This window comes from Trichoderma ghanense (assembly GCF_004382785.1).
Source record: "Trichoderma ghanense strain CCMA-1212 chromosome Unknown scaffold_5, whole genome shotgun sequence".
In the NCBI taxonomy this organism is placed as follows: Eukaryota; Fungi; Ascomycota; class Sordariomycetes; order Hypocreales; family Hypocreaceae; genus Trichoderma; species Trichoderma ghanense.
Window position 1 is genome coordinate 1,781,553 of NW_027395668.1, and position 15,784 is coordinate 1,797,336.

A 15,784-nucleotide genomic window follows, 5' to 3' on the forward strand; every position below is an offset into this window, starting at 1 on the left:
CAGACACCACATAACATCAAGATCCAAATACTAAGGGGGGCCTCAATCTCGGCCGTTCCCCTCCATCGCTTTCAGGGCCATGCGATGGAGGGGAACGGCCGAGATTGAGGCCCCCTAGTACTGTAAGGTCTCCAAAGCGGCCGTCAAAGCTCAACGGAATCCCCTTGGGACGCCCGCCGCTGGGCTCACTTCCCCTGGCGACCGATCCTTTCCCGCATCCACCACAACAAAGAATGACCTTTCTGCTGGCCAAGAGACAGGCGTCTCTCTTCAGTCATCAGTGTCGGGCCTGGTTTCCCGCTCGTCTCTCGCTAGACAAAGTCGCAACTCAGAGGGAATAGGTAGCCTCTCACTGTCACAAGCACTTCATCACGTCTCCCTCCGTCTCCAAGAACCCTGTCCTTATGCCTGGCAAGAATACGCAAAATTTTGGCAACAAACAAACTGCAAACAGCACCACCGACACCACCAAGACTGTGACTCCGGCCTCTGCTCCGACATCCGCTCCAGCATCGGTGCCAGCGTCTACTCCCGCTTAACCGCACTCAGCCACTCGTCGTCCCCGGCTTTGGGCATCACGCTTAACAGATCGGACGGCCTTCCCGTCGACGCAAATACTCGCCCTACTCTAGAGCCACTGTGGTTACTTGGTTTGGCGTTCCCAGCCGAGAGCAGGAGGGCCCTGATGAAACCATATGGCAAGACGGCGTAAGTGGCGGACGCAGTGCTGGTTCGACTGGTCGCCGCCAAGACGGAACTTGGTCACTATAGCCATTTGGGCGCCATCCTGAACCTATCCCCAAATATGGAAGCCAAATCTGTGGTTCGAGTCTGAGAGATGGACTGTCATCCACACAGAGATTCTCCTGATATTCAGAGACACCTATGGTGCTTTTGACGAGGCCCCAGCCCACGGCGATGGAGCGGTCCCGCAAGGAAACGTGGCCAGTCGAGGCCAGTCTCAACTCCCTATTGATGAACAGCCATGTAGATAATTCCACTGCCTCCCCATGCACTACACTTTTATAGACTCTAGCATGATGAAGTAGCTCCAGAGGTATTTCTAATGATGATGGATGCTAACTGAAATGTCTCCCTAGGTGCCCTTGGATCCGCCACCGAATACCGATCGGGACGAATAAATATCCACCTGCTGCACAACAGCCCGAGAATATATCCGATCTTCGTGCCATTGGCCGGGCCATTACAACAAGGAAGCTAGACTGTGCTTACTTAGCGCAAGCTACAAATCGAGGAGGCTATAAAAAATCGTCGGTTTCCCGTAATGCGGATGCCTAATTAATCGCCGTCTAAAAACTTCCTCATCTGGGTACCTAGCAATAGCAACCGTGCCGCTAATAAAATAGATCCCAGACGACCACGCTAAGCATCAAGACCTTATAGATATTAACGGCGATAAAACCCATGACTGCTAGAGCGCTGTCGTTAATGTTTACGAGATGTTACCTTATGGTGAATTGCTTAAAAAACTGCAAATCGCAGATAAACGAGCTAAGTTAGAGACACACACTTAAGGAGGGATTGGAAGGTGTAGTGGCAGAATGATGCAGGCTGTTGTTGCCATGACTAGCCAAGTAACACACTTTAATCAGGCATCTCAGTTAGACACAAGATTAGATTTCTCCTTCAAATTGTCCATGCCTCACTTGTTCATCCACGGAGCCAGATGAGAGGCAACGGAGGACCCCTATCGGCTTGAATGAAACACTTTCCCTAACCACATATACTCTATATCACGCGCCATTACCTAGGAGGCGTATGCATAGAGCCGTGAACATAACATACCAACTATATCTAACAGCACACTGTTCTTCAGCTTTAGAAAGAGTGCCCTGTCCCAGAATTACTAGAGTCAGTTGATCGACGTATTCAAAGTTTGGAACTGATGAAGAGAGCCGGACAAAACTCCGTCTCTCATATTCTCTTTCATCTGCGAGAAACATTGTTCCATGTTGATGCGCATCAAGGAAGCTCAAAATGTCAGGGCGTGACAACTAAGGTACATATCTTACTCAAGATACCTAGACGTATGTGCCTTACCTAACATGTAGGTAGAAGGTAACCACTCTAGACTTCACGGCTGCTACATGGAAGCAATATGATGACCCGCTGACACTTAGTATGCGAATGATTAGGGATAGTGGACGATACATGTACTGCGTTACACTAAACGAACTTTCTCTTTGTTAAACAATTCAGTATATGTACTTTAAACAAAGGGAGATGGGTAAGGTAAGGTAGGTATAGACACTCTGCCCAAATGTACGTATTTCGTGATAGAATGGAGATAACGACATACGGATAGGCCCTCTTCCAGGTAGGCAGGCAGCTGACTGCCGATATGGGAAGTAAATTAACTTTATAGAGGTAAGTAACACTTCGGCAAGTGAACGAGGTCTCGATGGAGCAGTTGCAGTTAGGACAACAGGTTTTCGTAGAGCCTGAACACGCGGTCATCGTATCACAGGCTGTCTAAAGCAGCTTCCCACATGACGTATCAATCAGCTCGACGGTCTGGCATACTTTTCAGCAGGACTTGCACATACTCGAGCTGTCAGAGCCTAGAACTCCGTGGCGTCGTGCTCAATCTATCTGGCTGGACAGACTGCTGCAAACCCCTGGTAGTTGAGAGAGACCTATCCATTGTTGAAGCCTTTAAGGCCAAGGTGTCGTAACTAAAGTCCGACTCCTGGCCCGAGATCGCATGAAATTCGAGTCTGCTTAGACCACCGAAGAACCATGGAGGGAAACACTGGCTTGACGCGACCCCTGACAACTGGTAGGATTGCGGAAAAGACGCCGATTGTGAAGCCCCTCCACAAAAAGTACTGTATTTTGCATCTGGGATATCTTTGCCCCAATTCAGTGGCTGACTTCACAAAAGCCTTCCACATGACGGCAGGTCTAACAGACCAGGGACTATGGGTCGGCTGATGTGACACCTCCCTCAGAGACTCCCACGCCTCCCGCGCTCCCTTTACTGGAGCTTTAATACGTGGATTCCGGCTCCACAAACCCTTGACCAGTACCGCCGTATGGGGTTGACATGCCAATCCAAGGAGTCGGACCAATACTGTACATGCATTGTGTAGTAGGATAGATCTGCCAATGATTTGGCATGGGAGGTAGATGAATAGAAGAGATAGGTGTTTATGCAACTCCTATTGTTGCCAACGAGATTATAGCGAGTGAGCAACGTAGTCCGGAGCGTAGCGGAGGTGTTGCTGCGTTGTCGAACGGAGCGGTCCATACAGGTAATCCTCATCGGGCATCGTGGGACTTCGTCCCGCCAGCGCAGCGTCATGTAGAAGGCATACTGTCTGCAAAGCTTGTTTCGAGGCTAGACTGCGACCTTGCCTCCCCTTCGTGATATACCATGAAGATTGATTACGGCTGCCCGCAGGGGAGGATTAATCTTGATGTTCCGTGTCGGTGGGCAACTGCGTACCCGTGCGAACTTATCCACCCCCCCAAATGATGCCACACTGCATGCATTTACGAGCTTCACTTCGAATTGCGCGGAGTCACAAGAGCGTTCCGAAACCTACCACTCATTCTGACCATTCGTCACGACGAAACTCCTGTTTGTTCACATCAGCCATTTCCTGGACGGGAATTGCAAATGCAGACGCAGAGAAAATGAGGATGAGAAAAAGATGCATACCCTACAAGAAGCAACGCTAGCCGACGTCGGATTCTTCTGTCTCAGCGCTTGTCCACCAACGACGTTCTCTGACCACATAAACGCCTCTACGTCACGCCGTTGCGATGGCTGTTGCGGCGTCTATGTCACTTGGGCTATCCGTTTCGTCCGCCAGAAAGAACCAAAAACGGAACACTATCAAGCAAACAGAGAGCGTCAGTCGCGCCCAAGCAGCACGATATGCCCACAGACAGCAGATAACGCGCAGAGCAAACCGACATGTATCGGTTTTGATCCGGCCATTTCAGGAATTACCATGGTTTTTTTCCTGCAAAAAGTTACCAATATAAACACCAGATCCTCATTGGACAGATTGGATCATTTCCAAGACTACCTACCTAGGTACCTACATACATATCACGTCGCCGAACACCAAAGTCACTACCCCATCATCTGTTACGAGTGCGTGTCTGCGACTGCGAGCGCTTGTATTAACATAAGAGGATCGCGACGAAAAGAAGACAAACATCCGGACTTCGAAACTACTAAAGAACACCTCTCAAGCGCGAGCACAAGAACTTGCCAATGATGTATTCAGATTGACGTGAGCGAACAGCTTGTATCAGCATAGGACATGTAACGATGATAGCGATGACGCACTTCCAGGCTTGGAAATTACCGCCAGTCTCGAAATCTCACCAAGTAACTGTTTGAGGAGGCGGTACTCAGTGCTGTATGGCGTTTGGAGCGCAACCGCCCCCAGATTCTGAGAGGGAATATTGCACTACAGAACTCGCTCTGAATTGAAAGCCTAAGCTGAGATCACAAGCAAATAACAACCCCAAGTTAAATAGCTGGGATACCAAGAGACGATGTGGCAACCAGCGGGTAGCGCTCATAAGACACACTGCTATGCTGAAGCGATTTCGACCTAGCGTTGTAATAGGATGGAAACACAGCTGTCAACCGCTTTTATTGTCGCTACTGCCAGTTGATCAGGCGCGATCGTTGCACACGCGTAAATCTCGCGTCCTTCTTTTCTTCTTTTAGCCTTTCTCTTCTCCTTTAGCCCTTCTCCCCTGTCTTCTTCTCTTCACTTGCTCTACTTCCCCCCTCTAAGCCTCTGTTCTCCTTGCATCATATTGCGCCTTTGCCGTCGACGGGATTTTTCGACAGCCGTGCCTCATTCACATCCCGGACAGCGAAGACGAGTTTGGCAACCGACAGGACATTGCGAGTCTAAGAGGCATCCACAAGGATGACGAGGCACCAGCAGCGGAGCTTGGAGGTCTCCTTGCCGAGCTGATGAAGGACGATACGGTCAGTGACATGCGACGGCATTCCCGTTCATATCTCCTCGCCCTACCTCCTCCAGGGCCACGGTCGCGAGCACGGGCATTTGTTGTGATACTCCATTGACTCACTATTCCCCTTCTTGTACCTTGGTTATTCCCTACATTCTTTTCTTGTCCCTTTCTGCACATGGTCATACCATGATAAACAGAACAGCACCTGGATATGCCACCGCTTCAGGGCATTCAGGCAGCCGCAACCGGCACGCACCGCTTCTAAGAGGCTGCTTCTCCGCCTGTCTCTTCCTCTGCAACTTGGCCCTCCTTTTCTCTTTACCTCTTTAAATCATCTCTTCTTTTAGGGCGTCAATGACTTACCTCGTTCAATCCATGAGCCTATTCTCTCGTCAGCAGTTCAAGGGTCGACCACTTCTTTGTCAACGCCACCTTTCCGCAGCCCAGAACGTTATATTGCCTTGCATAGGTACTATTGCCACTTGCTCCAGCATATTCATGACGATAAGACACGAGGCTTGCGGACCGAGCTCTGTGCCTCGACGGCCTTGACTATATCTCGAACGGTGAAGACGACTTTGGCAACCCGCATGACATCACGAGTCCGACGATGAAGACGATCTGGTAACCCACATGAGTCCAGGAGGCATCCATGGGGATGACGAGGCATCAGCAGCGGAGTTTGGAGGTTCTCTTGCCGACCTGATAAAGGACGACAAGATCACGCAAGCGATATAGAGGGGGAATCTCGACCACAGCAGCTGGGTGCGGAACTCGGTACTGGCAAAGGTTTTGGCCCTGTGGTTATAAACAACCTTCGAGGAAGAGAGCATATAATGGGAGAGGTCATGTACGGGTGCGAGTGAAGGGGTCTGAAGATTGTGCCATTTGAGAATAATGTTCATGAAGATTAGGCGCTGATAGACACCTTATTCATACTAGGTATGGCTGATGAGCAAATCGTGACTTGACCACCTTGATGCACTTTTAACCACACCACTTTTCTGTTTTCTCTCTGCCAGTTGTGCCTACCACAAGCACTTGGCGCTGACGTTACGTGGCAGACGCAGTGCTGCTCGGACTAGCCGCCGCCGGAGATGAAACTATCATACATATGGTCATATCCCCAGTCAGGGTACCATTCTAATGCAAGATCGGATATACCTTCTTGAACGCCTCCGTCTTGGAAATGTTGGACCACCACTCCTTGGTTTTGGAACCGATTTTGAAATCAGGGACAGTCTTCTGAATGAGCCTCTCCAGAGGGCCAAAGTCATGAATCGCCGTCACTGGCGTTTCCGCCCCCATCATCGCATGCGCGAGCCATGGAACAGTGTTGTAATCAGCCTCGCTGACCTGCGACCCAGCCGCATACGGCAGCGCGATCAAGCCTTCAAGCTTATCGAGACCTTCTGCTACAGTGCGATACATCTGGTCTGAAAGCTTGAAAAGCTCCTCATGGTCCGGTCCAGTATCAGAACGGTACAATGAGGTGATTGAGAGATTCCCAGCGGCCTTTGAAACATAGAAAGGATGGTCGGGCTGAGCGGCGAGCTCCTTGTCAAGGCGCGCCTGACGTGATTGCAGAAAAGCGTTCCAAGCGCTGGACTTTTTTGCCGCCATTTCAGTGGCATCTCGCGCCTGGAACAAGATGAGGTTTGTGCTCATGGACGGCGAATGCATGAGCTCAAGTATCTTGTTTGAGCGGGTTTCGTCCTGGGGCACAAGGGTCCTTGTACCGCGAGAGTCGATCCATCTGAGGATATCAACACTTTCGATAAGAGGCTTGGCGAGAGAGGGGGCAGTCAAAGATGGGACCGTGCCGTTGGGATTGATGGCCAGATATTCCGGTGCAAAATTATCCCCCGTAGCTAAACAGATGATATATCAGCGCTGGCCTTTTGCGCGGCTGATCAATGGGCGCCAGAAGACGTACAGAGGCGGATTTCGTGGACATTGTAATCTTGGTGTTCTTTCAGTCCTTTCTCGGACAGGGCAAGAGTCATAACGCCAACCCATTGGGATTCCGAAGACGAATAAATAGTAAACTAGACTCTGATCAGCGTGAAGCCAGCCCAGTTCGGCCACACGAACTCTACCTTTTCTGCCATTCTGGGTAATGTGAATAGTCAACGGAGTGGTAAAGAAGATGAACGAGGAAAGCCCGGAATCAAGCCCTTTATTGCGATTCTGTGTGCTATTGACTGGCTTCATGTCTACTCACCCAACAATGTGCATACGTCTATATATAGAGTTTTCATCTCTTTAGACTGCTCGGTCTGCAATGTGGAATCAGCTGGCGGATGAACTCGCAGCGTTTGGAATCGTGCTCTTGTCGCCGACAATATCTCAACTTGCGGATGGTCCACAGCTGATTTTGGCCACTACCACCTAGAACGCCGCCGCAATGCGTACTTGGCACATCGATTGGATGACTTCCATTGCGCTCATTGGCAGAAAATCGAGGCCAACTCGGCTACAGTGTCGCATAATAGTGTGGGGTCAATCGGGGTGCCGCATTAGTTGTAGGCGCCTTTGGAATCTCGAGATTTTGGACGTAACAGTTATTCACGAACTGGTGCGAATTGATCCGAATACGCATAAGCACGCACCCAAGCTAGCCTTGACGGCAGTCCCGATTTTTGATAAGCTTAACAAGGTAGCTTATGGCGACCAGGTCGCCCGATCTCGCCCGCAGTATGGAATCGTTGCTATCAAAATGATTGCCAGAAGCGAGGGTGTTGACTGGAAGCCACGGACCTCTTCTAGAGTTAATGCCTTTTGCTTGCCTATTCGGAGCGGCAAACCTTCCAAGGCCCCAAATGGCCACGACTCGAAATCGCGCAACTTCACATTCGCTGACAAGGTAATAACAAGGTTTAGAAAGCAAGCCGCAGTGATATAGACGAGAACCGAAGCATCTTGCTCACAATAAATCAGCCATCTATGCCAACATATTGGGGGAAAACAATTACTGCGAATGGTGCATGTGATTCGTCCTTGATACAAGAGGATCGATCGTAGACCGGGCACCCGAGCCTCTAGGACTGGATCCAGTCGACTGAGGGGTGCCTTCTAATACCTATCTCTCCAGTACTGCTGTTTCTTCACGAAAATGGGGAAAGGGGAGAGACATGAAATGAGCTTCATCTGTCCTACGTCATCAGTGAGCCCATGCAAAGAGTTTCTCAAGCAAAGGGTGTTTCTCCGCGAGGATCGCTGCAGCGGCGGCGGATTGAGACCAGCTAAGCCGGGCGTCGGCGCTCGGAACTTACCGCAGCCATTTGAGCATCGCATAATAAGCGCTAGGTTCGTGTTGTTGGAGTGAAGCTGCTGGCAAATGGATAGGTACTTTAGACGAAGATGGGGTGACGTCTAAGGCGAATGGCCTATAGAGGACGAACGCGTGAAGCCTTGACTGAGATCAATCATTCGTTGTACATTATGGCCAATTCTTCGGCTTCGGCCGTCACAATCACCAGCGTCATCCATGTATGCAAACACCCCAGCTCGTTATGGCACGCATGACGGAGCGCAATCCTCAACATTGGTTAAACTATCGAGAGACTTGTCTATCCAGATTATCACGCCCTCGATCTGATGCCCTTGACATGATTCCCTATTTGTCCCCTTTGCCAAGATGCTTCTCAAGAAATGGGAGAATATATCCCACAATCTGCTCCAGGTTGCTGATCAAAGTAAAGTGACCCACGTCTAACAGGTGGATCTCGGCATGGGGTAGGTCCCTCCTGAATGCTTGTGCCCCGGGAGGAATAAAGCTAAAGATCTTCGTGTATCAGTCAATCTTCAAGAAAATGTCAGAGCAGTAATCATGATGTTGTGTCTCTCACATGGTGTCCTTTTGACCCCAGACGGCGAGCAATGGCACCTGAGAATTACGGAGATATTGCTGAAACTCGGGATATTGCTTGACGTTGTTTCGGTAGTCATAGAAGAGGTCGAGATGGTAGTCGTCGTTGCCTGGCCTGTTTGTCATGAGGGTCCAGTCGAGCCACCAAGATCTCAGGCTCGAGAATGGCAGGATTCTCAGTTCCTCCCGTATATTGCCCCATGGTAGTGTTGAAAGAGAGAACTCCCTCCAGAGCATCGCGGTCACTAGATGATCTACATTAAGTCATAGGCCATCGCCAAAGAGCGTGCGAACCACCTAGTGTCGGGAGACATCTTACGTTTTACTTCCAGTTTCCCAGTACACTTTCACTGGGTCCCAGAAAGGGCCAAGTCCCTCGACTGCACTCCCTATTAGATGCTTGGCCTTGAGCGGTAGCTGTGGGCGCCATACCATAAGCATTGCCATTCTGTGAAACGATTGCGCTCACAGCTTGAGGATTGCGCACAGCCAGCTTCAGGCCAACTGGAGCACCGTAGTCGAATATGTAAAGTGCGTACTTGGAGATATAGAGGGCTTTCAAGAATTCCTCCGTCACAGTAGCGATATTCTCGAACGTGTGAGGATACTTCGCTGGACCCTTCGTGAAGCCGAACCCGGGGTAGTCCAGCGCAATCACATGGTAAGTTACCGCGAGGATTGGAATCAGGTGGCGAAACATGAAGAAGGAAGTAGGGAATCCATGAAGAAGCAAGACAGTAGGAGCATTCACCGGGCCAGCCTCACGATAGAAGGCGTTGTAGTCTCCAACCTCTAGATGGTTGATGGCCGGTATAATCGCACCGGTGACGTTTGTCATTGTAAGTCCTTGGATCAGTGTATACAGGGACCTAAAAGAAGATCCTGTGAGTATCTTGATGCAAAACCTTACGGGATAACTTATAGGATACTTATACTTCGTGAGCCAGATGACAAACGTGCTTGAGCGCTCGATGTCATCATGTGTAAATGGCATCGGCAGTTATGTCTGGACCGTGAGATGCTGACATGCATACCGCTAGAACTATTTCGAATGCAGACTTCGCGATCCAATATCTCAAGAATCGCCCGGTTGAGGCGACCTTTTCTTGGATTTGTCTTGGTAAATGACGGCAGGGCGCTAACATCCGGATGATTCTGCTGGAGCTGCGTCTATAAAGTGCTAGCGAAGTGGAAGCCTCGCCCGATTACATGGGCTTGTACCTGCGGCAACGCATATTTGGGGGCTTGTTCTTGGTAGGACAACTCACTGATGGAAACCTGCATCAAAAACTATAATTCGGCGCAGAGTCACCCGGGTGGAAATGAAATGGCAGATTGCCTTCAAGGGAAAGATGTTGTAGATAATCGCCTGGCAGCAGGTTGCCAGCTGATATACATTGCTACCTATACTCGGGGATCTTTCAACAGTTCTTGATGAAACACAACTATAAGGTATTATACAAGAAATTTCCCGCAAGGTCTGGCAGACATACAGGGCAGATTGCAGCCTTGAGATACCATCGCGTATTGAGCTGAAACATAATGGTGATGAAATTCGTCGACAAGACGAATCAGATAAACAAAGCTTCTTTCGTATTTAAATGTAGAGAGGATGTATGTACAAGAACTTGATAAGTCTAAAGGTCCATCATTCGGGACTTCATATAAGCCTGGTCAAGGCGTTGGATAGACCTAAAGTCTATCATCGTGCTTCCGAAGTGGTTACGTTGCCTTTGACTCATTCGCAGCTTTTCTTCTTTCTTCGGCTTACTGGCATTGGGACCACCATTCCGAGGTGGCAACGCACTTGAAAGGCGCAACGCACTGCGTAGGTCCCGTGTATCCATTGCCGCCGCACTAACAATCCATGTTAGACGATATCTTTCGATCATTCGATTAGTGATCCATGGATCGGAAACGTACCTGGCCCCATTGAGGGACTGATCCTGATTGTGAGGGAGGAGTCTGGCTGGTTCCCGGAGGCGAAGAAGTGATGGTAGGGCTCGGAACTGGCGACCGCGAGACACTGACAGGGCCAGAAGAGCAAGGAGAGCCGGTCAGAAGAATATTCTTGGCTTCCTGAGCATAGTTGCAGCCGTCGTTGACGTTGGTATCCGAAAAGCCGGCAGACCACATCATGATGCCACCAAAGGCCGGGTTGCTCTTCACGTCATTGACAATGTCAGCCAGCTGGGCAGGCGTTGCGTAGTAAACCTCACCGCTCGGGGCGCCGTTCGCTGCCAGAGGAGCCGCCTGGATGCGTTGTCAGAATTCAGTGTCACAACAAAGAGCCACAACCAACAGTGGGTTTACACACAGGAACACCAACGAACACCTTTGCGTCCTTTGATGGGGTGGACTGAATGAAGGTGGTCCAGTTGTTGAAGTTGAAGGGAGCATCTCCAGGGAGGCCAAGAGAGCACGGGTCCCCGGGGTACTCGTTGTTGTTGTAGAACTGAACCCAGAGATAGTCAAACTGGGCATTCTGAATAATGACTCCCATGTTAGGTTCAGGCAATGGACACTGAGGAGCTCCGGAAATGACGTATTGGCGAGATGGATCGCTAGCAAAGTTGGATCGAAGAGCGCTGACTAGGGCAGCATAGTTCTCGTTGGTGCCTGGGTTGCTCTCAATGTCCAAGTCCCAGCCGTCCATGACGTTGTTGCCGAGAGGACGGGTCACCCCAGATCCACCACCATATGCATTCCAAAGGTACTGACCAGCTTCTGCTGCTTGGTCTGCTGTCTGGAAACTGGAGTAGGCGCTGGCACCGCCCAGAGATAAGATGATTTTGACGCCGGCATTTTTGCACTTTGTTATAGCTGCTGTAAGGGCGTCACAATTCTGCGGCTCGCCGGAGGTAGTGATTCCGCACTTCAAACGCATTAGTGAAAGGACTAGGAGAATGGAAGAAAAGAGACTGACAGATTGACCAATCGTGCCACCCAGGGCTGATGATCCCTGTCCCCACTGGTAGAGGAATGAAAGGACGATGATATCAATACCCGAGGTCGGGGTACAGTAAGCCGATCTAGTTTCCAATTGTTAGATAAGAGGCATTCAAGTAAAACGCGACTGATGGTTCTCCAAAGGTCTAAAAGATGTTGTGACAGCAAAATAGAGCACTCAGACAGCCAACATACAGATCATTGTTCTCAACTATACGAATATTAGTTCTGCCCTCTGACAAAATGGTATGGGAGTTGGTTACCTGTGCCTCCGCCATTTTGGCCCCAGTAGACGACGTTCTGCGCACCGGGTGCTTGTCTGCGAGCGATGGGGTTGGGGGCAGATGACGCGAGGCTCGCGAGGAGGCCAAGGCCACCAACAGCTTTGGTGAAGAACATGTTTGTATAATAGTATTTACACCTGAAAGGAAGTATATATACGAAGAAGATAATCAGACGAAGCAAAGGAGAGGACTGATCCGTCCAGGATCTTGGGCGATCTGTTTTGGAGGTTGGCGTGGCAAAGAAGCTCCTGCTGAGACTCAAGGGGGAAATCTGAACATAGGAAGCGAAATGTTGTATTTAAGTATCAGAAACAGCGTCTTTGAAATGGGAAGTTCTTCGATTTCTTGCTCGGTGATGGACTCATCCCAATCACGCGTCAGCATCGCATACTACCTAGCCTGAGTATCATAAGAGCGGCGTCCAGTCCCAGAAAGGGACGTTACATATCGGCCTGAATGCGTGGGCAGCATCCCGCCAACAGCCAGATGAAGGATCAAGTGACGGGCTATCCGTTGACGACAGGAAATGGAGAGCCGACGCAGCTTCTCAATGAAGAATTGAAGACGATGGCAATTGGTTACAATGGATCTCGCGTTCCTGGATTTGCTGCTACACGGCTCGGTAAATCGGCTACCGGGGGTTACCTGTCTAAACTAGATCAGGGAGCTCAAACATTGTGAGGTGTTTGAGCCCAACTCCCCTTTTGTAAGGTAGGAGATGCAAGCCCATTTTTGGCCTCACCCCTTGAGGGGCCGCAGAGAAACATTGGTCCATTTGCCAGTTTGACATTAGTGAAGAGTGTCATTCAATGCGTGTTCTGGTTCCTTTCCCACTCCACGTGTTGTGTGCACGCGATCGATGCGGCCGTCACTGTTTTCTGGGGCTACAATCACTACGCAAAGGGAGCAAACATGTTCCTATGCTGTATTACACCTCGTGCTACCACACCAAATGTCACGCTGCTCATGCTACGGCCGTTCTCATGGTCAATGGCTCGCTCATGCAAACTGGCTGGCAAAAGAGATCTAGGGTGCTTCGCACCCTATGGGACTATGGCAAATTACATGACCTTTAAGCGTGAAGCGTATCGCAAGCTGACTCCTAGTTCAGTATTGATCTGGCATATCTACCTACCTTTGTCACCTACCACCTTTGTCCACGACCGAACTGCAATTTCTTCTTGTCGCCGACATCAACCTTGCAGCACTAAAGAGGAAATCTGGGATTCCGTAGCAGTACTACGTCGGCCCTACTGACCAAGGAGATAAGCAGCCGCCTCTCCATGCAATCAGAGGCACCGACCTCTGAGGAACAGTCGTTCTACGGGTTGATGGTACATCGACTAGTGACTGAGGGAGATGAAGGCAGTCTTATTACAAATTTACGTACACTCCAATTGTAGGCCGATGTAAGAACCAGAGTCCAGACACTAATACCGATTAGTTTCTTGCTTGTAGCAGGCTAAACTCTTGTCCCCGATGCCAGCTGATGTGGCGCTTATTACCTATTCCCTACCCACGCGTCCAACAAGGAATGTAGCCAGCATAGCATCGGTAGTCAGAGCATCCTACCGTAACCAGGAAAATATCTACACCACATGGCTTCACGGCATCACACTTCCTACCAACAATCAGTAGTCTCAAATCACCGCTACACATCAGCTGGTACTCGTTGCAATATTCGTTTTGCTCTCCTGGTTTATTTTTCCGTGCAGGTGGCCATGTAACGACTGACGACACGTTAATGCGGTGTGATGCGCGTGGTGGGAGATACAGAATGCCAACCAAGGATCCCTTGTAAAGACACCCCGCGAAGACTTATGGGGCGGCTTCATCTCTCGTTGGCAGGCTGATTAGCAGAGGCAATTTATTGGTACGGAGTTTTGACTCTGTGGGCATCATCCTTAGCCGATCCAATATTTGCCCGCTGTGATGAGGCTTCGAGGAGCGTGTGATGTTACATGACCTGGATCTAGTCAAGAAGGCAGTAGCGCCGATGGTTCTCATGCATGAGTCACTGCAGAAGCTGGATCACTCGCATTGCGGACTGCATGAAGTGAAGCATGACACCGTGGTGAATGACGACTGCTCCATGTGATGGCCTCTATAGTCAAATGCCTTGGGCATGGTGACATCTAGACATCTGATAATGATAGCCGGTGAGAAACATGAAGAGATCACACGGGCACTTACACGTGCCTCTTCTCGTGGACCAAAGATAACACTGGCAGAAAAGCAACACCAAATGTGTCCCGGAATCCACGTCGACTTTGAACCGACTATACTCTGCTAAGTGGGGGAATACCCTTAATACCCTTCCTTATCTTTGCTCATGGGCAGCATCTGCCCATGTGCTTGTTGAAAATCCTGCGAAGTGATTCCGTATCTGAGAGTCCTTCCGCATTCCGCTGGGACGTTTACAATGTGTCGCGGGGTTGCAGGTGGAAATGTTGAAGTCGCCGGTCTCGATGTTTTCCCAACTTGAAGCCGAGCAAGCGGCACTATACATGCTCCTGGATGTCCAATTTGCCAACTGACAGTAGAACTCGGGGTGGGAAAGCGGCGGTAAAGAAATTGGACTCTGCAGGTCAAACGCCCTGTCTCGTCTTACTCAGCCTAATTGACCGAGTGAGAGCTACGCGCAGGGAGTTGTTTCAACTACTCTTTGTAGAATCGAGAGTGTGCGCATGAGATGCACTGGGATGCTGACACTAAACACCAATTGAGTAGGTGTTTCAGCAAAGAGCAAGCATATCCGGCCATCTGCCGTGTTGCTTTGAACATACATGCATGATCCAACAGTAGGTGCTTGAAAGTAATCATTGTTGAGCTTAGGCCTCGATATGACCCTTAACAGACACTTAGGTTCGCACAGATCGAATGACAAGCCGCTTACTTTATAAAAATATATCTTTTCACATGTTGAGACTAGTCTCAAGTCTGGATTATGTTGACTGGCGCATGAATACCTGAAGTCTATGGAATCAGGCAACAAGCTCATTTTCTTGCTTGATCCTGAGAAACTCGGTCTAACTAACGACTACCTAGTCATCTCCGCATGTCAATATATCGAGGGAATATTTATCTATACATTTTGGCAAATGTATTGCCACATTTCAAGAGCCCTCTGCTACTCATTCATAATGACCGCAGCTTCTATCCAGTAGAGGGGTCCTCTCGATACGACTCTCACAATTTTCGACAGTTTTCGTCCACGATAATGCGAATCCCATTCAAGCTCCACGCACGCAGAGGTGATTATCGACCTTATCTCTATCGATTTCCAGCACCGCGTTAAACATCAGTGGGCCTACTCACAGCTAATAGCTGAGGTGCTTGCGAGGCAGTCCACAAGACGGCTGGAGGACCCCGCATCGTTTGATTCCAATGTGACGGCTGGGACGGTTCTTTTGTCAACCTCAAAGACTCTGTCCATTCGTCTGGAAGCCATCAACGCCAAAGATGTCCTAACGACAAATCGAGGCGGGAGACCGAGTTCTAGCGGGGTTCTAAGCCGTCGAAGGTATCAAACTCGGTGCAGTTCCCGACAACGGACACTGAATGGAGACGACGCTGATTTTGATGCTCATGAATAAGACGTAAGGGAGTTTGCCTCCCGACGCATAATCTTTTGACTCCGCGTCGCCTACTTATATAAGCAAGCAGCACGCCATTCTCGACAACCCTGACGCTCTACATGTTATGAATG

The 15,784-nt window shown here is 49.8% G+C and overlaps 3 protein-coding genes across 3 annotated transcripts; all 3 read right to left on the reverse strand.

The window, feature by feature from the left end:
• Window positions 1-6,114: 6,114 nt before the first annotated feature.
• On the reverse strand, window positions 6,115-7,082 carry CCMA1212_005570 (uncharacterized protein; the record flags this gene model as incomplete). Its single annotated transcript, XM_073702827.1, has 3 exons — window positions 6,115-6,842; window positions 6,908-7,019; window positions 7,071-7,082. The coding sequence occupies 3 exons, from the start codon at window positions 7,080-7,082 to the stop codon at window positions 6,115-6,117; spliced, it is 852 nt and encodes a 283-aa protein (XP_073558653.1).
• A 1,508-nt stretch (window positions 7,083-8,590) lies between these two features.
• Window positions 8,591-9,711, reverse strand: CCMA1212_005571 (putative hydrolase; the record flags this gene model as incomplete). Its single annotated transcript, XM_073702828.1, has 3 exons — window positions 9,188-9,711; window positions 8,823-9,096; window positions 8,591-8,750 (listed from the first exon to the last, which is right to left on the reverse strand). Exons 1-3 carry the CDS (start codon window positions 9,678-9,680, stop codon window positions 8,591-8,593), a joined length of 927 nt encoding a protein of 308 aa, XP_073558652.1. The 5' UTR covers window positions 9,681-9,711.
• Window positions 9,712-10,609: 898 nt separating this feature from the next.
• On the reverse strand, window positions 10,610-12,212 carry CCMA1212_005572 (Endochitinase 2; the record flags this gene model as incomplete). The annotated part of the gene is made up of 6 exons (XM_073702829.1): window positions 12,055-12,212; window positions 11,987-12,002; window positions 11,769-11,874; window positions 11,160-11,717; window positions 10,766-11,095; window positions 10,610-10,699 (listed from the first exon to the last, which is right to left on the reverse strand). Exons 1-6 carry the CDS (start codon window positions 12,188-12,190, stop codon window positions 10,610-10,612), a joined length of 1,236 nt encoding a protein of 411 aa, XP_073558651.1. The 5' UTR covers window positions 12,191-12,212.
• Window positions 12,213-15,784: the final 3,572 nt, after the last annotated feature.